Source organism: Ambystoma mexicanum, chromosome 3p (genome assembly GCF_040938575.1).
Source record: "Ambystoma mexicanum isolate Mex_15411 chromosome 3p, UKY_AmexF1_1, whole genome shotgun sequence".
NCBI lineage: Eukaryota > Metazoa > Chordata > Amphibia > Caudata > Ambystomatidae > Ambystoma > Ambystoma mexicanum.
In genome coordinates, this window is record NC_090925.1 from 172,670,252 (window position 1) to 172,692,591 (window position 22,340).

At 45.4% G+C, this 22,340-nt stretch overlaps 1 protein-coding gene across 4 annotated transcripts in view; it reads left to right on the forward strand.

Moving 5' to 3' along the window:
* The window catches only part of LOC138580215 (alpha-2-macroglobulin-like protein 1), a 1,347,911-nt gene that overhangs the window by 500,623 nt on the left and 824,948 nt on the right, over window positions 1-22,340 (forward strand). For all 4 annotated transcript variants that reach the window (XM_069650572.1, XM_069650575.1, XM_069650574.1 and 1 more), the window contains exon 4: window positions 9,626-9,678. In XM_069650572.1, the coding sequence (XP_069506673.1) occupies window positions 9,626-9,678 (53 nt within the window). The remainder of the gene's footprint in view (window positions 1-9,625; window positions 9,679-22,340) is intronic.

A 22,340-nucleotide genomic window follows, 5' to 3' on the forward strand; every position in this document is an offset into this window, starting at 1 on the left:
CCTGGGCCACGAGTGCCTTAGGGATAGATAAAGGAGGCCGGCGGGACCTCTTCTCTACTTCTGACTATTTAAATTTTTCTCCGCCACCCTCTGTTACCATTCCCTTACTTGTTCTAATACCTACAAGTCATTTGCCAAAGTAATTAGTTTATTGTTTCACTCACCACTACCATCTTTTCCTCTCTGGAACCTCGGGATCACCGCCCCTACTTTCCCACCTTTTGCAGTCTTTTCTTCCGATCAGCTGCCTGTGGGAATGAGAAGAGTTATGCTTTGAGAGGCAGGTTCCTTCAGACCCACTGCAGATTTTTTAGTTAGACTATCATTGTCCACGGGAAGCCTCTCAGTCTACTCAGCCGAATGGCCAAGGACTCGTGATATTGCCGAAGGCCTAGACTTACTTCGTGCCGTCGGTCTATGGGTGTCTTAGTATTAATCAATAGTTGATGGTCGGTAACCATCCTCACGCTACCAAGTATACGGGAGGGCGGAGCGCCCTCTGACGGGCCCATAGGCCAGAGCTCACCCTCAAGTACCTGTAAGACAAGATAGCTGCACCTTGAGGAGGTTGGGGTGCAGGATTCTCTTACTCAGACACAATTCAATAAAGACAACTCAATAGATTGGCAAAGGAAGTCCGTTTAATGACAAGTACAAAAAACGGGGAAACAAATGGTAACCAACAGTGTTGCGATCACCTGTCTCGCTTCAACTCCCAACTTCTTCATTCAATCAGCAACTTTTATGGACAAAATTCTTCATCATGTGACGTGTAAAACTCAAGGTTTGTCATGCAATTCTATTGGTTGGAAAAGGTAACTTAAGTATAGGTGCTATATCTGTATATGGTAACAGAGCATGCGGATTGGATAACTCTTATCGGGTGGGCGTCTATGCCCATCCCACTACATCACTCGTGATAAACATCACTACAACTATGACATCTTAGTGGTTCTACAAGCTATAGGACCCTAGATTATTTGGTCCATTGTGATTGGGTGGGTATAAATCTCCGCTTTAATTAGCAGCATGCAGAATGGACACCCAGATGTGGAGTGCCCCAAGATTCACCCTGCCTCCCTTCCATCAATCAGTACCTTTGGGGCTATGTGTCAATTAGTTGGCTGAGGATGGCCTCGAAACTGTAGTCTCTTATCTGGAAAAGTTATGGCATCCTGGGTTCTGGGTGACATGAGGCGTTGGTACCTCTTTGCCCTTGGCTCGTTACGTGTCTGTTCACCGTGAATCTGCTTCATTGTCCTTCTTTTGTTGTATTTGATTCTCCTTCGGCCTCGCCACCTGCCTCGGGCCTTGTTATCACAACCTTTACTGGCTGGCTGGTATGCTCTGAAGTTTCTATTCTCCGAGGTTGCTGCCCTCCTCCCTTTCTTAGGTTGACCTCGAATTCCCAGGCATGGGCTATTTCTTTGCTAAGTTTCGATTCCACGCTTTCCTTTGGCTTTGGCAGGAATATGTATCTTGGCCTTGTTAGTCCTTTGCAACATGGGCTTAATTCTGCTTTACAAAAATGGAGTCACACTTGTATAGTGTGCGTCATTGAGGTAGATATGTGGTTGGCGCTTGCCGCTCTATTCTTCTACTAAGCATTGCAAGCAGTATTGTTTTCTTAGCTTCTTGCGTTCCAAGCCTATTTACATGCGTTAGCTGGTGTGATATTTCCATCTTGCTTCACAGTTACGTTTCCTTACGTCTCTTTATGTATCAACATTGTTTCTTCTTATAAATCCGTTACATCATCATTCTTTCCATTTTGTCCTTGTACGTCATTTGTCGGTTGTTGTTTATGTTCCTGTTATCCTTTTCGCATGTCGTTTTATGTGCATCTGTACGACTGTCTAGGTTCTTACTGTCGTCACCATTTACCTTCCATTAAGGCTCTTTGGGTCTCTTCAGGGACAGCCTGTAAGTAGTTCTCACTTCGGGCCAGCTTCTGGTACGGTTGCCTCAGTGGGTACCGAGCTGCCCATGGCTGTCCGGTTATAGGCACTTCAACAGGTATTGCTCTTCTGATAGGCACTGGGCATAGGCCCAGTATAGCTCTCTGTTGGTTCAATTGCTCCTCATACGTCACATACCTTGGCGAGTACGTTCCTGGTACCTCGAAATGGGGGGCAGCCGTGCAGCCATGTCTGGGACCCCCTCTACAAACGTATACTGGAACCCGGCGTTGATCTCCAACAAAGTGTTTATTACCCAGGTCACTGATCAACTGGACGACGCTTACATCAACCAGCAGTCTAAATACATCATCACATGTGGCCACCTTAACATTGTGGATTTGGCTGAAAAAAGACAGGGCCAGGCCTGGAACCTGGATGTCTTGCGCTACACCAGATGGGACTTATGGAGCTCACTTATGGATTCTAGAGATACGCACCTGCTTAATGTTAACTTCGGAGGCGACATACCAGCTCAGCCAACATGGGAAAATATGGGGTATAGCTCGGTCCTAGATTATATCTACGTTCCAACAACTTCCTACCCTTGGTAAAAAAGTTCTGAGTGGTTAAAACAACTCACAGCGACCATCATCTCCTCTTGCTGGAATGAAAGGCACCTAAACCCACCGCTCTGGGACACATGACATCAAGACATCAACGGTCTACTCCTGCAATGGGGGGTTCCGCTTGAGACTATCGACCACAAAGATCAGAATTTTAACAACGGACCTCGGAAGAGCTGGGTTTCCGGTCCAATATTCCCCCTTTTGGAACAATTTATCTATCACCCTGAGAAGGTCACCTTGGCCACCAACTACAAACATACTTTCAACTTGGATCTGTTGGCACAGAGAAAAGTGATGAGAACGCTGGCACGAGTTGCAAGGAAGTCTGGGTTGCCCAAGGATTTTCAAACAGCTCAGTCGGCTCATTCAAGTTACAAAAATTGGCTCTGTTCACCCAAACATCAGAAATACCAGAACGTCTCAGAGGCCATGTTGAAAGCTTTGGCCGGTAAAGATCAGAGGAAATTCTGGTCACTGATAAAACTTGATGAGAAAGTGTTAAATGACGATCAATCGAATTCAATAAGTGAGAAATCCTGGATTAATCATTTTGGAAGTCTGTACACCACACCTTCGAACACCAGTGAAGGTGTCAACGTCTGTGTGAGCCCTGATCCATGAGTATCTGCCAATGATGCAATTGACATCATAAATCAAATTAAGAAATTAAAAGGCTTGTGAGCCCTGGTACCCAATGGGCTGACCAACTGCATGATAAATGAGTTCCATGAAGACTGGGCTGGCTTTATTTTCATCTTGTTCAACCAAATAGCCACCTCTCAACAATTGCCATGTTCATGAAGGAGAGTGATAGTGGTACAGATCCATAAAAAAGGTAATCAGGAACATCCAAAGAATTACCGCCCTCCTGGACGTTATCGGCAAACTATACAGTACATTTATTCTGGACCATTTTCACACCTGATGTCGGAAAATCAATTTCTTCAACCCGTTCCAAATGAGCTTTAAGGGCCTGGGCACCTCGGTTAACATCTTGCTTCTTCAAGTGTTGAAAAGCAACTCAGGAAGTCAAAAGCCCAAGATTTACATGGCGTTTGTGGATTTGGTCCAGGCGTTCGACCACATTGACAGAGGTGAACTTTGGTAGAAACTGCAGAGGAAGACCTGCCCTAAATCAATACTTCACCCAATCATGGCTATGCACTTTAAGACCTCTTTAAGAGTCAGATTGAGCAAAGCGGGGACCCTTTTGCACAAAATTAAAACTTCACAAGGAGTTAAAAAGGGGTTCCCAATGGCCCCGGCACTTTTTAACTTCTTTCTGGAGGACATGCCTGAAGCTTTTTCGACAAGGAGATATTTTCCCCCCTAAGGTCAGACGAGTCAATTTATTTCGACTACTGTACACTGATTGACATCGTACTTATCGATCAGACCCCTGTGGGTCTACAAAGGCAACTCATTTCTCTACAAAGTTACATCTTAAAAAATGGTCTTGAAATCAACAAGGGTAAAACAAAAACCCTAAGCTTTGGTAAGTGAACCAAGGTGAAAAATTGTTTTTCCTGGTATATAGGAAGCAAGAAAATTGAACAGGTGCAATCTTTTAAGTATCTGGGTGTTTGGCTGAGTAATTCAAGATCTGAAGACCCGATGTCAACTCATCTTCTGGGAAATATGAAAGCTCTTACCAGTCAAGCGTGTGCACTAAATAGAAAGTTTGGTCACTTTTCCATTCTACCAGTTCTATGGTACTATAAAGCCAACCTAACACCTGTGGTGACTTACAGGGATGAAGCCATGATTAACATCCCAGAGCTCCTATGGTCACGTCTTGAAGGTGTCTTTTGGAAGCGGGTATTGGGTGTCCCGTCATCCACTTCTATCGCCATCATTCAGAGAGAACTGGGCCTTACATCTTTGAAGTGCATAGTCAACCGGAACAGACTAGCCCTGTTCGGGAAATGGTGTACTCCTTCGCGTCCTGTTATTTTGGAGATGGTATACAAGGAAATGATGTGTGACTGCAATCCAACCCTGAAAGGTTGGCATTTGGAAATGATGAACCACCTAGAAGCAATTGGAAGCTCCTTGGAGCAACTGGTGACTAACCCATCACGAGTAAAAGAAAAACTAAAAGGCCATGACTGGATCCAAACTTTGGAGATTGCTAGCAGTTATCAATCTGTAGCCCATTTATCTTCAGAAGGCTGAAAGCTAAATACAGTGTGTGAATACTTGAAGCAATTCCCTGAGAAGAACGTCAGATTCAGTTCACGCTCAAATCTGGGATAACCAATGGAAGATCTGCTCTCTTGCATGCACGTCAGCCGTGGGCCAATCATGGCCCACAGTGGTCTCAGTCATTCAGGCCTACCAGACATCCTGGAACCTGTAGTGTGGCTTGGGACCAAACAGTCCCAATCCTCTTCCTGGGCACTACCACACGTGACATGCAGAAGCACCCGAAAGATGTGGTTTTTGTGGGAGGCTGCATGCCCAAATAAGGAAGTGTCGGGTCAGCTCGACCTGGATGAAGGCCAAGGACAAGATGGCCAAAGCACAAAACATTTTCAGCACTGGCCACCATCAGGGACCAAACGCGATAAACGTGGTACAGTACAATAAAAAGAAGTAAACATACCAGTAAAGTAAACTGCTGCCACCAGTTCGTTCTAGGCACACTTGTATAACCACCAAAAAATCCTACAGGGTGTCTAGGGTCATAAAACAAAAAAAACCCTGTGCGCGGTGCAGTAAGGTATTTGGCGCACATGTAAAAAGTTACCAAGAAATGGCAACAAAGTCAAAGACTAAGGGAAACATAGTTTCCCAGTACTGACAGTCTGAAGGAAGTTTCAGTTTCCCCATAACAAATGAGCAAAAGCCCATAGGAGCGCATCCAAAGGCTAGGCTCCACTGGAAAAAGTCAGGTGAGGTCAGCCAAATAAAATCAAAATGTTTGGGGGTACATAATATGGTGGGAAAATTGCACTTAGAGGAATCTTTCCTAACACTCGTTCCCTTTGGCATTTGCCATAACGCTCTCTTTCCTCCCTGCTGCACTGCTGCGGATCCACAGAGTCTGCAGCATCTCAGTGTTGGCATTGTTGCAGAACCACATGGTCTACCTCCATGAGGTCCTGCTACCATCGGCCTTTCTCCAGCTTCTGTTCAGATCAGGCCTCCCTCTAGCTGGAGGTTTCCTCAGACTTTTCTGTCGCGTTCTCTCAACTGCAGCCTTGCTCCTCCTTCAGACTTCTTAGTTCCCAGGACCGAACTTCCCGGGGCTGACTAGCTTCACGTCGGCTTCCCCTTTCAAGTAGGAATTCCTTGCTTTTTATGTCCTGAAGCTGGGCCAGGCCCTCCGGAGTACAACAGTCTTTCCTTTGTGTCTCTGAAGTACTCTTCATGACTCCTCGTGGCCACCTCTTGCCAGTACTGTCAGGAGCTGTAAAAGGTGTAGTTTGTTATGTTATGTTATGTTATTCAGATTTATAAGGTGCCAAAGCCCGTGGGCTTCCAGGCGCCGAAAGACAACAGTGGTGGAGAAGGCTAAAGGAAAATCCTAATTAAACAGAAAAGTCTTTATCTGTTTGCGGAAAAGAAGATGGTCCTAAAAGTTTGCATAACTCATTCAATCTTCTTCCTCTAAGTACTTTTAGGAGATGACTCAATATTGCTTTGTATGTTCCTTTCATTCTTCCTCATCTTGGTGGACTCAAATCTTATATAAGGAAAGGAGGGAGTATTGCAATAACAGACAGTAGTCTTCTCAGGTGGATTTTTGGAAGACCTAGATGATTGCACTGTCTCATAGGTAAGGGGTTAGGGAGTCCTCTCATGAAACCGGAGTCCTTGTCCCAATGAGGGGAGTCTCTCCATGTGTGGTTCTGCATTCCACCACCCCTACGGGGATTGTTGTGTAGCGGGCTCAACTCCCTAGCCTCAAAGGGAATGGCTCCCTTTGGGAGAAGTGACTATATCCCATGAATCAGGAGCCTTTCCTTAAGTGCTTTTCTTTTCATCACCCATCTGTGAGAACAGGTGTGTCATTCATAATTCACGTAAACAAAGGTGTGAAACCTGAAATCCATGACCCTGACATTGCTGAAACCACCCACTTAAAGCCTGACCAAATAGGGGAAGTTACTTGTAAGCACACAGTAATCATAATTCACATGCACACAAATGCTGAGAGAGGAAGCTGAGAAACATTTGAGGATCCGTAATAGAACATCGTGGGTGGACTGGTGCATGGACCTTTGCTAAGTACTCACCAGGTTGTTGAGTCCGTCCAGCTCCTAGATACAAATTATTGACTGGACATGATCCCCCAGGTATTGAAATTAAGATTCCATAAATAGGAGCTAAACCAAGCTCCTGGGCACTCAGCATTAACCAGTAACTAGGAGCTACCACTGAGGAACAAGCAGCTCAAACATAGCGTAACACAAATCTAACTTCCACATAAGATGCACATTTATCATTGTGTCCATCATTTATGGCCCCCTTATGCTTTAAATGTTATATAGATGTCTCCTAATGTTTTTTATAGGTTCACATTGTTGTTTTTTCGACCTCAGTTTGTGAGGGGAGCCAAAAGTACCTCCTGGTAGATGTTGGTACGGAGCGGACCAGGTTCTTCGAGGCTACAAACCCAAACCCCCAGCTCCCCTCAATTTAGAAACATGCCTCCACAGGGTCATGCGGAGTGGTCCCTAATGGCTCAAAGAGTGCACGAATTAGGGGTTGCACACAAGTCCTACACTTCAGCAGTTTGTTGTTAAACCCAGACCGCAGAGCAGCAAATAGAAGTATGGTAGTGGGGGTGTTGGGACTCGGACTGTAAGGCGTAGGCGGGGCAACTGGCAGTCGAAGGAAAGCTTGAAGAAGACCCTAGGATGAGAGGCCAAAGTGTCCTCCTGAATGCTAGCTGTCAAGTAAGGCATTAAGCAATGAGCTGGAGATACTAGGCCTAATAAGACATTCTCATTACAAGTGTATGCCAATTATTGTCAACCTCGTTGCTCTCTGGTACAAAGTCCCAGGTTTCAGGCTAGGAAATGGTACTGGAGAGATGATTGGCACTGGGGACCACCACCCACTTCCTGACGCCTGAAGAAAGCCCCTTAAGGGGTATTTGGTGCATCCTCCAAGCACCCCACTCCATCCCTAGCCTACTTTGCTTAAGCGCCCAGGCAACCCAGGGGACTCTCTTGCGAATCGGTATGAAGACCGCTGGCTTTGCTCAGGAATAAACGGATACCCATCCTGGAGAGTGAGGTCCTTACAATGAACAAAAAGCTCATGTTCCTGCAGGAAATGTTACATGTTTCAGGCAATAAAGACTGGCTTCTCAGGGAAAGGAAAATGATATGTTCATCCCTGGACTTTGCTGCCCACCAGACCGCTACTGTGGATAGTCATGACGCAAGCATTATGAAAGTGACGCTTCTAGTTGATTCATCAACCTTAATTACTTTGTGGCAATTCACTTTGATGCATTTACTTAAAATTTTGTTTTGGTTTCTTAATTTATAACGGGGGGTTGGTGAGGGAGAGAAACTGCATCCTCAAAAGTAGGGGTCCAAGATCGTACCCGTCCTAATTAAAGGCTTAGATCACTGAGCAACTCGAGGACACATGGCAGCAAGGACCAGCTGGTGAGTGGGTAGTTCCCCCGGAGAGGACTCCAACTGTGGTGCTCGCTTAAAACAAACTATCTGCTGGTGTCAATTACACAATTATAAGAACAATGGGTAAACCAGCTGGCCTACAAAAAAGGTACAGATGACAAGGAGAGTTGTTGGAGTCTGGACTTTGAGGTGTGAGGAGCAGAATCTTTTGTGGCAGTGGGGCGTGAAGAATACAGGTAGAAAGCAGATGGTGGAGCCTAGGAGGAGTAGCAAGTAGGTGGGGGAGGATGAGAGGAGCTGTTAAGGGGCAGAGACTGAGAGGAGTATTAAGGTGGTAGAGGGGGCTATGAGGAGCAGTAAGGAGGAGGCACAGGGAACATCTGGGAAAAGGGAAGCAGATGAAAGGAAGGTGAAATGGGGTAGGGAGAACATCAAGGAGTCAGGGTGTGCAGATGTGAAGGAGGCTAATGGGAAGAACACGGAGGAGGTGGAAGAAGTTAAGAGGAACACCATGGAGGAGGAGGAAGAGCAGGAGGAGGAGGAGGAGAAGGCAAGAACTATAAATAGAAAGAGAGGAGCGAGGAAGTTTGCAGTGGGAAGTCGTATTCATTTAGAAGCAATCCCAGGTGAGAGAGAGCAATCAGGAGCGTGAGGAGAAGATAACCAGAGGAGGAAAGACCAGAGTGTAAGGGGAATTGATGATTAACAAGGAGGAGAGGGAAGTGGGTGTGATGGGGGGGGTAGTCCAGACCGGATAATGGAGGAAGAGGAGCCCGAGACAAGGTGCAGTAAGCTAGAAGGGTGGTTAAAACACAAGTGCCAGGAGGAATTGTGGGAGGATCTGCAACCACCAAAAAGGGGATTAAGCCTGGTAACTTCAGGACCCATTGTAGTCTTCGGAAAGATCCTAAAATGTCGGATGCCTGGCCCACGTTAAAATTATCACTAGGAATAATGGTGCTGTAGAGCCAAGAAGGAAGTGCTCAGGCACTTAACAACCCAAATGACTGTGCATGACATTTTACCCAGCATATATCAGAGTGCAAGGGATGGAGGGAAGGAGTGAGGACCACAGTGCTATAGAGACATCTGATATGTTTGTGTTTTCTTGCATTGCCACTGGGTGACCCCAGTTAACCTAATGGATGCTTAGCTTTTCAGTTTTGTTTAATACAGACCTTTGATCCTCACTTGTCTGTCTATCCCTCAGGCCTGACATTGCTCTCATTTCTGGCTGCCATTTCAATACCAACATAATCTAAGCACAAATCACTACATAAATGCAATGAGATGACACTTCATCACACAAGCCATTGGAATACTCTCATTGTAAAATAGACTCCCTTCTCTGAGACCCCAAATGCGCCCAGTTTCAGGGGAATGGCCATGTTATTCATTCCCTTGTTTCAATTATATTTATATGTTTGGGGGTTGCTGTGACTTGAAGATAATGTGCAGGAGTGACACATCGTGATATGCTTTCCCTTTTTCATTGCAGTCATCCTTCGAATAATAATCATGAATCCAGACTTTTACGCAATGTCCAATAAGGTAAGAGGGTGGTTGCCTTCGAGGGGACTCTTTGCCTTGAAGTGCAATGGGATCATGGGATGTGCTACTGCATGAAAGGTGTCTGCCTGCAGGTATAAGGGCTGCTCAGCCACCATACGACTGGAGTGGGTGCTGGGTGTGCATGAGCAGATTGCATACAGGCAATTGCAATTAGAGACCTGACAGGTGCAGGGCACAGTAGAGAGATGAGACACCGTGTGCCATGAAAAGGAGACAGTCCACATGATGCACTGAAAAAAGGAACCAAAATCATATTCAATGGGATATGAATTATAGCAGAAAACGGAGTGAAGCATCAGAGAAGGAGTCCTGAGAGGGAGAGATGCCACAGAGTGCAATTAAAGGAGAATGGAGAGAATGGGATGCACTGAGAGGAGGGCTAGAGCATGGCACCGACATATGCATGAGACCAGACAGAACTCTCCCCAGCGCCAGACAATGGATAGGCTTGTTAAGGGATTTGCTAAACCAATATCTATTAGCAAGTCACAAACTAAGCAGAAGTACGACCATGTTGGGCTACCATCTACGACCATCACGATGGTCTTTGTGGGAGATTAACTTCGGATGCTTCTTCCTATTTTAGAGAATAAACTCCTAGCACGATGACATGGACCAATCAGCATTCAGGTCTACTTTCATAGAGCCCAGGTTTCCCAGTTGTTCACTGTTCGGGGCTCACACGTCATTTCTCAGGTCTCTCCTAAACATTGAATCTCTCAGCACTTCATTTCCAGTTCTGCTACAGCCTCTGGTTGCTCCTTACTTCACTGTCTCAGTCTCTCTTGCACCTCAGGTCTCTCAGCACTAAATGTAGGCACTGATACAGCCTCTGATTGCTCATTACTTCAATATTCCAGTCTAGCCTAGGCCTCATGTCTTTCATTATTTCATTTGTCAGGTCTCTCGTAGACCTTGTTTCTTTCAGCACTTAATTTCCAGATCTGTTACAGCCGCTGGCTGCTCACTACTTCACTGTTCATGTCTCTCCTAGACCTCAAGTCTCTCAGCACTTCATTCTCAGTTCTGTTACAGCCTCTGGCTGCTCAGTACTTCACTGTTCCGGTCTCTCCTAGACCTCAAGTCTCTCAGCACTTAATTTCCAGTTCTGTTACAACCACTGGTTGTTCAGTACTTCACTGTTCTGGTCTCTCCTAGGCCACAGGTCCTTCAGTATTTCACTTGTCAGGTCTCTCCTAGACCTCAAGTCTCTCAGCACTTAATTTCCAATTATGTTACAGCCACTGTTTGTTCGGTACTTCACTGTTCTGGTCTCTCCGAGGCCACAGGTCCTTCAGTATTTCACTCGTCAGGTCTCACCTAAACCTCAAGTCTCTCAGCACTTAATTTCCAGATCTGTTACAGCCGCTGGTTGGTCAGTACTTCACGCTGTCCAGACAAGTGGTCGACTGTAAATTGGTCGAAAGACAAATGGTCGACGTAATTTGGTCGAAAACCAAATGGTCGAATTTTTTATTTTATTTATATATGTATTTTTTTAGTTTTCGTTTAGTGAAAAAAAGGGTTTTTTAGAAAAAAAGGGGGTTGGGGGGGAAACCCCCCCCAAAAAAAGGGGTGAAAATAAAAATTAAAAAAAATTCGACCATTTGGCTTTCGACCAAATTGGTTCGACCATTTGTCCAGTCGACCACATTTTTTCGACCAAATGTCTGGCAACCGTACTTCACTATTCCAATTCTAGCCTAGGCCTCATGTCTTTCGTTATTTCACTTGTCAGGTCTCTCCTAGACATTTTGTCCCTGAGCACTTAATTTCCAGTTCTGTTACAGCCGCTGGCTGCTCACTACTTCACTGTTCCTGACTCTCCTAGGCCTCAGGTCTTTCAGTATTTCACTTTTCAGGTCCCTCCTAGACCTCAAGTCTCTCAGCACTTAATTTCCAGATCTGTTACAGGCACTGGTTGGTCAGTACTTCACTGTCCGGTCTCTCCTAGGCCTCAGGTCTTTCAGTATTTCACTTGGCAGGTCTCTCCAAGACCTCAAATCTCTCAGCACTTAATTTCCAGATCTGTTACAATCGCTCGTTGCTCAGTACTTCACTGTTCCGGTCTCTCCTAGGCCTCAAGTCTCTCAGCCCTTCATTTCCAGTTCTGTTACAGCCAGTGGCTGCTCAGTACTGTTCCGGTCTCTCCTAGACCTCGGGTGTCTTAGCAATTCACTGGTCAGGTCTCTCATAGAGATTTTCTGTTCAGGTCCTCCCAGACCAGATTCTCAACATTCAAGATTGAAGCCTCCCTGGATCTCTGCTTTCTCAGCATTTCAGAATCAGGTCTTTCCTAGACATCTGGTTTCTCAGGGCTTCATGGTTCAACACTTTCCTGGACCTTTGGCAGGCTTCACAGCATTGTATCAGGATCCGTGTAGCATGTAGCTTCTCCAGAATTGTTGCCACCTAGACAAAGTAGCAATTTCCCCTGTCTCCAAAGGGTGCAGCGGCGAGCGGCGACTGCACATCCTTCTGCTCCCAGCCTGCTGCTCCTCCTGCTGCGCTCACCCAGACTCTTTCTAGTAGGTCCCTCTTACATGTCTTTGTCCCAGAGCAATGCCAGCGGTTGAGATTAATTCATAACCTTTCACCAATTACATGTTTTGGTTGTAGTGTGTATCCTTAAGTGAGAAGTGTTTGCCCAGACAGTGGTCCCTTGCTCACTGCAGCATCAGGAATCAAGCTGTGCCTCACTGATGAGGCACAACAAGGCCAACACATGTCTGTGGCTGCTTGTATTTCAGTGCAGAGGGGACGTGCCCTATGAGTTCAGGCTGGAATACTTCCATTAGAGGCAGGACCAAGACTGATATGCATATGGCTGGTCCTCTTCTGCGATGAAACCGACAGGCTAAAAACGATGGTGTGGAAGGTTCCCAAGAGAAATGCCAGTGATTAAGATTATCCCCTAACCTCTAGCACACCACTTTTTTGTTTTAGCTTGTCTTTTATCATTTGTGATTGTATGGGCCCCTAAGATGTTGCTTGATGCAGTGGATTGGGCTTTCCCTATGGTTCTCTTTAATTGACTCTCACATCATTTGTTCATTAAAATGTCAGCCTCACCAGACAGTTCTGTGCCTTCATAGGCATAGTGTCAGCACTGCGGCCATCTTGTTTCCCAGAGTAGTCCTGTGCTATGCAGTATCCCACCTCGTCCCAAGCTTAGGGTGCAGGTGGCAGTGGCAATCTTACTCGACCACGCCATTTGCAGCCATCCCGGTTCAAATATTTCCTCCATGAGCAAGTTTGAAAAGTATTACAAAAAAAATGTGTGGTCTTCGCGTGTGCTTAAACGGATGCGTAAGGCTTCATTGTTGTTTCCTGCCTAATTCCTTTGAGTTGGTAATACATAGTTTGAAGCAATCGGCTAATTATGCTGCCAGTTGAAAGTTTGGATCAGGGCGTCCCTGGGTGGGTCAATGCCATAGCTGAGGGATCCCATACAATCCACCTTCTGGGAGGCACATTGGGTAGCAGCGAGACCAACCAAGCCTCTTGTAGGTCGCCCGCTTCCCATGTTAAACTGAGGACTTCTGCCAATTCATCACAGTAACAGCTTGTTAAAAATGAAGACTGTAAAGAACCTTGAAGAGTGCTTATCTTGATAAGTATCTGACACATTTACCAGATGTCTTTGTGCAAAAGCCAGACAGATTCACAGAGTTCTTTCACAGTATTCAACCACCAGCCAAAAAATTAATACAATACTGGCCATACCAGCTGCCTAAAGGCAGGAGCCACATGGTCCAGATGGAAGTCGAGAGGAAGCTGGAGCTTGGTGTCATTGAAGCCTGACAGCCATTGGTCCTTACAGATGGTCCATGTGGTCATGCTAGATGGGTATTGGAGATTCTGCATCAACCTTAGAAAAGTTAATGAGATCTCATGATTCAATACTCACTCAATACCACCTTTTGAAGAAATAGTTAAGTGGATAGGATGAGCCACATCATTCCCGTGCTTGACTTAACAAAATCATACTGGCCGATATTGTTGCCCATGTAAGATCAGGAAGAGACATCCTTTTTCACCCATGTGCGTCAATTTCACAGTATTTCCATGTGGTCCCCATGGAGCTCCGGCCACTTTCCAGCAGATGATGGATCCCATCCTACATCTACACCAGGAGTATCCAGGGGTCTATATGGAAAAGGTTCTATTGTGCAGTAAGGCCAGGTCAGAACACATACACCAGCCACCTATACTGTATAATTTAAAGCTTATGGGAGGCTTGATTCCAAACCAACCCTGGAAAATACCAGCTAGCTCTGCTTTCCATGAATTACTTTGGCGCTAAAGCAGGGAAGTGCATGGTACAGCCAGAAGAAGAGAGGATCGAGGCAAGTCAGAAGGCTCCACCACCTACTAGAAAAAGAGAACTCTGGCCCATTCTTGGTGTAATCGGATATTACCAATGGTTTATTCTGTACTTTTCAAGTGACTCAGAGGTTCTTAATGACCTACTTAAAGGTTACAAATATAACAAGGTCACATGAACACCAGCAATGGAGGAGGCTTTCAATCTATTGAAGCACTCACTTTGCCTTGATAATACCAGTCAGGTCTTCATCCTTCAGGCGGCTGTCTCTAGGTTGGCATTGAGTGTTGTTCTGTCTCAGGAACACAAAGGCTGTCTATAACCTATCCTTTACAAAATCCATACAATCTTCCCTAGCGAGAAAAATGGCTGCCCTGCAACTGGAGGGTTTGCCAGTAGATTGGCTATCGATGGCCATCACAGATGATGCAGCACTTAACTGGTTGGCCTTGAATCAGCAAAACAAAGCAGGGGTCCACAGATGGTTCCTACCTCTTCAACCCAATCAGTTTACCTCCAATCACGGAAAGCCACGTGTAGAAGCACATGTAGACTTCTTGCCTAAATTGTCCTATCTTCGCTTGTGGTCTGAGGAAATTGACTGGAGGTTCAGAAAAACTACTCAAGCCCTAGCTGTTCAAACACGCGCTTGGACCTTAATAAGAGCTTCACAGCGTTACCTGTGCTAATACTGCACTTGTGTGTGATAATGGTAAGAATGTGGTAACAGGAATGGTCTGCATTATTCAGAGTCATGTAGACCCTTAAATTATTCCCCAATGCATAGTACCATTAGGCTTCTTGGGGAAAAGCAGGATGACTGCATGCGGATTTGCTGCATGTGAGAATATCACATGCAACAGTGGTCTTGTGTGGTGGTGATTTCCTCCACACAAAAGCAGGTGTTTTTGTTGAGTTTCAACCATGAAACTGGAAATATTTCAGTGTGGTAAAAGTGGCAGTAATTATGTTGCTGCCACATTTTTACCACACTGCTAACTCTTATGAAGGTCAAATACTTAAAACTGAAGTCTTGCCCTTGCTGCCGTATTCCATGGACCGGACCGCCTCAGTGGTGTCTGACCCCCTTCATTGTGCTTATTGACTCATTTCTTTGGAACTGACAGTTACACCTTCTCTAATGCCTAACTTCTGAAAGCCCTGTCGGCCTTGTCGCTTTGCCGGCGACGCGCCCCTTCCATGAACAGTAGGATGTGATGGCTTGCCTTCCCGGAGACGCACCTTCCTTGACCGCCTGCAAGGACACTCAACCTCTACTTGATGAACATGCCACCACAGGTCTAAGGCATCTTGCAGATGGTCATCCACACTGTGCCTCCCTGTTGCTATACATTTGTCCTACATTCATTACTTGGTGACCATAATTTAGGCACTTGCCCTCCGCCCATCATCCCTGTTATTTACTGTACTGCTCTTCTCCCAGTATCCTTCCATGCAAGTGTGAGATCCGAAAGCCAAGAACTGTGAAGGATCTGTGTGCCCTCTCCATCCCCGCTTTTTGTTTGTGGCAGCAAGGAGTGAACTTGTACACAGTGGGCGTCATATAAATGAACATTAAATGAATAAATAAATACACACTGCATCATAGAAGAGAATCATAGTAGGTGCTGTAGCTCGTGGGAGACCCACATCATACACCACCTTTGAGTGATAAGGTTAGAGGACACCAAATCTATTATAAGAGGAGTAAGACCAACAAATTGTATTTAAAGGAATAGTGCACTCTAAAATGTTATTGGCTCAAAAGATGGGCCATGATCAAAAATATATATACAGATATTTTCTAAGAAAGTTCCTATGTAAACTTTTCAGCAAATAAGGCTCAAAGTCACACATTTGAAGCACTAGGAGGCATCCATTTTGTGAAATGGATGAGCCACCTGTGCTTGTGTTAATCTCTGCCCTTGCAGCAATAATGAAGTAAAAGCCAGCCAGCTGTAATAAACAAAAACTACCAGCAGGTGGATTTTGCTTCATTATTGCCAGAGATCAGAGATTAACACAAACTGTTGCTGGTAAGTGCTCTTAATTTCTTTTTTTTTTCCAAAGCACTACAAAAAAGAAAACCGCAGCATTTATAACATTGTATTTATGTTTGCTGTGGCTTCAGCTTTGAGTCTCCTGGGCTCCCTCCAAGCCAGAGGAGCCCGGGAAACGTAGAAAGAAAACTATGGAATTTAAAATTACAACAACGTTGTATTTCTGACTGCGGCGGCTTTCGCTTTGAATCTCCTGGGCTCCCCCGACACAGGGGAGCCCAGGAGACTCAAAGCTGAAGCCACCACAATCATAAATACAACGTTGTTGTATTTATGATTTCTGTGGTTTTGTAACCACGGCAATCACAAATACAACAACGTTGTATTTATAATTGCCTCGCCTTTGCTTGTAGGTAAATCCAGGCAATTATGAATACTTTGCCGGCATTCGGGGAGCACGGAAAACGTACATTGAATAGTGAAGGCAGCCTCCTCTACAGGTTAGGCTCTGCTCTGGCTGCAGTAAGCAAAAGCTCCCAGTAGGGGGCTTTTACTGCTTGATTAATGCCACCAGGGCAGAGCTTAACATGAGCAGAGGAGGCTGCCTGAAATGACAAAATGGATGCTCCCATGTAAAGGCTTTGAGCCTTGTTTTCTCAAAAGTTTACATAGGAACTTTCTTTAAAAACATGTTTAATGTATGTTTTTGATTATTGCCCATCTTTTGGGACAATAACATTTTAGAGTGCACTATTCCTTTAAGAGGGGAAAGACACATACAATACACAGATTTACAAGGATGAGAGAGGCGCAGAGTGCAATAAGAGGGAGAGAGAGACCCACACAAACTAAGTCCCAAAGAAAACACTGCAGGGCTCATATTGGAGTTCCCTGTAATTGGGCGGCGAGGACCTATTATGCTTACACTTTTGGGTGAACAGGTCTCCACCGCCTTATGTTCCTCGTTTGCACGGTGGAGTGCAAAAGAGGAGAGTAAAAAGGTATATATATACTTGTATGCTGCCCTTTTGCACTTCGGCCTGTAAATGAGCTATACACTGCCTGCCATGCATGCATGTCAGGCCGTGTTTCCAATAGATTCCGAAGGAGTCCGTCTGCTTTTGGCTGGCATAAAAAGCAGGCAGACTTTATAGGAATTCACAGCATTTGCACCTATATGAAAATGCATGCTGGCGCAAATGCTGGACTATTTGTATGGCGTACCTGAAGGGGGCGGCAGAATCGTAAATTACGATCTGCCCCTCCTCTCCACCATACAAATAAATGAAAATAGGGTGTGGTGTAAATGAAAAACGTAACCGCCTAACTCAAGGCTTTTATGCCTCTCATTTTAATTACATTCCAGAGCACAATGAGCTACTAGTGGGATAGAGACCCACACAATTAACTCCAATGGGAAGAGGGGGAGTTGACCAGAAGAATGTAATGGAGACACATCGCACGGTCAAAGGAGGATGAAGAACAAACGGATAAAACAGGCTGGGGGGAGACTTTCAGAATGCATTGCAAGGGGAGCGAGACCATCCAAATACGATGAAAGGGGAAAGGCGACCCTCAGAATGCACTGAAAAGGGAAATGCTGTTGCAGTAACACAGTGCGCTCAAAGGAAGATGGAAATACTCAGACAACAATGTGAATGGGAAGAGAAATCAAAGGGATATCCTGTAAGATGGCTGACATGTGGGGGAAAGAGGCCTAGAGATCACCACAGGAAGGGAATTCAGTTCAGTAGCATGCATTGTGAAGGGGAATTAGACCCACTAACTGCACTGTCAGGGGGCGATGAGAGAGCCCACTGTGAAGTGGAGAGACCTATCTATAAGGGTCATTTACAGTGAAAGAGAGACAACAGTCAACAGCAATGGGCGTTAAAGGGTAGACGGGTACAGAATTCGTAGATAGAGAGTGACCCAAGAAAGCACTGTGATTTTAAAAAAAATGTTTTTTTTAAAGTTTGAGGAGCTATAAAGCCAAATAAATGGCACGCATGGAAAAGACAATTACACGTCAATATCTATATAAACTTGCATTTACAAATGCGTTGTGTTGTCATCAGTTATTAAAATACTCGATCACGACGGTAGTTATGCATTGGGCATACATTCATAACTAGCTGGTCATAATCAACCTTAATAAAGAGGCAAAATAAAGATAGACTTAATTATTCTAAAGAGCGTTCATGCTAAAGGGCAGTCTTCACATATTCTCGTTTTTCACAATGCATTAGTGCCAAGCCACAATACTAATTTGATAGAGCCTAGAATATTACTAAAAATATAGGGGACTTTAAAAAGAGGCAGTGAGTATTTATAATAAAATGCCCCATTCCTCTTTATTCGTTTTTATAGACAGTTCTTAAGGAAATTATTATAAATTCCCCATAATATTTTCTACTTCTTCGGTCACCCGGGGGAAGCAGGGATGCCTCGCTTGATGAAGTGCACCGCGGGTAACTTGCTATGCCAGTGCTCACCTTTAGGTGGCACTGAATCTTGACACCATCATGCAGATAATATCATCAGTTACTTATTTCCTTTAAAATAAACAGCAGCAGAACTGCCTATAGGTTTGCTGCTCTGCACTTATATGGCCTTATTGTGGTGCTGATTCATGGAATTTATTGTGCAGAAAATAGGCTACTCGCGCCCAATCTGCGTGCGCAACTCTGTTTGTCGATTCATGAAATCAAATGTGTAGCACTTTTCCTGGACTTGTGTGGATTTCGCGCTGGCCTGGCACGCCTGTGTGAGTCATCGAGGGCATTGCGCGAGACTCCGAGCAGAAGATGAGCATGTCCTGTGCAGAGAGCTGCGAAGGGGGCAGAACAACAGAAATGGGGAATAACTTGCAAAGAAGTGGGCATTCCGAGGGAGGTCTTCAGGCAGTCCCTCGCCTGCCCACTGTTGCGTGGCAAGAGACGTATCCATGGAATCAATTTCGCAATGTCTCGGCTGGGAAATGCCCATGCAAGTCCTTCCTAGGATCCGCCACCCAAAGGCTGGCGTAAGTACACTTGCGCGTAGGATTTTCAGTGCCCAGGTGGGATCCCATGTCAGATTCCGGGGTGCGTGTACACAATTGGGGTTCCGATGTAATGTAGGGGTGCACATACACTGTGTAGCGGGGTGCAGGAACGTTTTACTTGGGTTTGCATGCACATTTCCCGAGTTATTGCAGAGTTATGGATTTTCATATGTATGTTGTTGGGGTGCCGAATACAGTTACAAGGAACCCGGCGCAGGCTCCTCGAGTTGCAGGCCTGCTTACGGGGTACCCCATGCACTGTTTGAAGGGTGTGTGTATTTCTGCTCGGGGAGCATGCAAAGGTAGCTGATCTGGCAGTTTCCTGCTTTGCCTGTGGGCGTGTCAGGGCTTTCCAGCCGTGACTTGGGAATACGGTTACTTTACGCTGTCAATTCCATGAATACGCATTGCATGCATTTTTCTTTCTGAAAGCAGGCTTGCGGAGTATCCTTCTCTGCACAGAGCCTTTTTCCGTGATTTCTGCGTGAAATTCCATGAATCATCCCCTAAGAGTTGCTAGTGTTGTTAGTGCTTGAGGTAAGAATGCAATAACAGGAAGAGTCTGCACAAGCCAGGAGTCATGCAGAGACTTCAGGTATTTCCTTTTTGGAGTACTAAAGGATTCCATTGGAGAAATGGAATATAAGAGTCTACGCGGTATGTCTGCATTTGGTGGTAGCAGTAAAAGAAGCAGAAATCCCCTCACCGCTCCTTTTTTACCGCACCAGCAATCTATTAATGAGACCCACAGATGCCAAAGAGCCAACTCTGCCCCTCATTCTGAAGGAGCTCTGTTCCAAAGAACTGGAGCTTAGAAGAATAAACACCCCCTTTAGGTGGTCAAAAAATACAGTCCCTTTAGAAAGCTGGTGCAACCATTTGAGACCTGTATAGGCCCAACCACTTGCAATGATATCTGTCAAAATTAAAGGTAGACTGGATTGAGCCAAAGACAAGTATAATTGTAATAGAGCTGTATAGAGTCAGATAGGAGTACAATAGTGATATAGCAGTATATAGTTAAATAGGAGTATAATAGTGATATAGCAGTGCACAGCAAAAGGGGAGTTTAAAAGTGATATACCAGTATAGTGCCAGAAAGGAATACAGTATTGATATAGCAGTATAGAGCCAGAGAGGAGTATAATAGAGATATAGCAGTGTAGAGCCAGAGAGGAGTATAATAGTGATATGGCAGTATAGTGCCAGAAAGGAGTACAGTATTGCTATAGCAGTTTAGAGCAAGAGAGGAATATAACAGTGATATAGCAGTATAGAGCCAGAGAGGAGTATAATAGAGATATAATGGTATAGAGCCAGCCAGGGATATACAAGTGATAAAGTATTATAGAGTGAGAGAGGAGTATAATAGTGATATAGCAGTGTAGAGCCAGAGAGGAGTATAATAGTGATATGGCAGTATAGTGCCAGAAAGGAGTACAGTATTGCTATGGCAGTTTAGAGCAAGAGAGGAGTTTAATAGTGATATAGCAGTATAGAACCAGAGAGGAGTATAATAGTGATGCAGTAGTATAGAGTCAGAGAGGAGTATACTAGTGATATAGCAGTGCACAGTGTACTTGGGTACCCCCAACCATCCCATAGAGTTGGTGTTTGCCCAAAAGCACTTTAAGATAAGATAGCAGCATCCTTGAGATGGATGGGGGTGCAGTTTAATACTCTAACACCAACTCAATAATGACAACTCAATGGTTTGGCAAAGGGAGTCAGTTTAATGACAAGTACAAAAAACGGGGAGTGTCATGAATATTAGCGGATGCGTGATCTTCTCTGTCGCTTCACAACTCCAACGAACTTCATAAAAAACATAACATTTATATTGAAAACTCATCATCATTGATGTTTAACGCTTAAAGGTTGGCTTGCAATTCTATTGGTTCAGGAAAGGTAGCTTTAGTATAGGTACTATGGGCCTCATTACACGTTGTGCGCTAAAAATCTCAAATTACCGGCATGGCACTCTTAACGTGTCCGCCCTCGCAAGGGGGCGCTAATAGCGTACCATTATGAGTACGCGGACACGAGCATAGCGCCATGCCGGTAATGACCCTACCGCCATGCCGCTAAAGTCTCCAAAAAGTCTCTTACCGCCTTCGACGAAAGTGCAGATAGCACCTCCGCCCTCACGCACATGCAAATAGCGGTCACCGCTATTAGCGGTGACCGTTAAATTGCGGAACCGGAAATAGCGTCATCGCACAGGAACGGGAAAGAGCACGGCGGCCATCTTTAAAAACACAATCCATTGCCATCCTCTGCCCCCTGGACCTGTTTGGAGAGCTTGCAGTAGGAAATCCACAGGGACACCCTCGACATGCCCAAGGCAGTAAAAAAAAACACTGACCGGCAGTGGAAAGAAAAATTTACCACAGAGGAGCTATTAATGCTGACCCAGACCCTAGCTGACAGTGCCGCTGTGGTCTTTGCCAGCGACATGCGGCGGGAGATACTCATCAAAAAGAAGGCAATCTGGGCTGAGGTTGCATTGAAAGTCAGTGCTGTGGGCACCACCAGCCGCAATGTGCGTGAGTGCCGAAAGAGGTGAGATGACCTCAGACTCCGGGTGAGAAGCATCCTTGTACAAAACCACAACATTGCCACAGCAGGTGGATCTGGGTCGCCCATAAAACTGAAAGAATGGGAGGAGACCTGCGCCAACCTCATTGGAGTGGAATGCATAGAGGGAGTCGGGACGATGGAGCATGGCGTGGCAACCACTTCAGATGGAGGTGAGTGTACACATGACAGCATGCAATGTGAATCTACTGGTCCCCCAAAATGTGAGCCCAGAATCACCTCATGGATGACCAAACATGCACACATGCATCACACTCTGGCCATGTCAGTGTCAGACCCAAACACACACACATGCACACATCACCAGAGACAAGTGCCACACACAACCATGCATGGATGAGCCACTGAACTGACACATCACCTGCATCCTTTACAATGTAGGCAAAATGCCCACAACTGCATTATTGATCTAAGCTGCATTAAGTACATAGAACCGTAACCAATGCCATACAGACAGTGAGGATGCTGGCAATGCATCTCAGGCACCCCCTGCACATAAGAAAACAAGGGCACAGGACACAGAGGACACCCCCACAACATCAAGGGGCAAAGGTAGAAGGGTCCAGAGTGTGAAACATCAGTGGAGCGCCACTTCCAAGACACAAGTTGCCACACCGCCAACAACTGCCCCACCTCCGGAGGTTAACCCAACACCACCGATCCCAGCCAC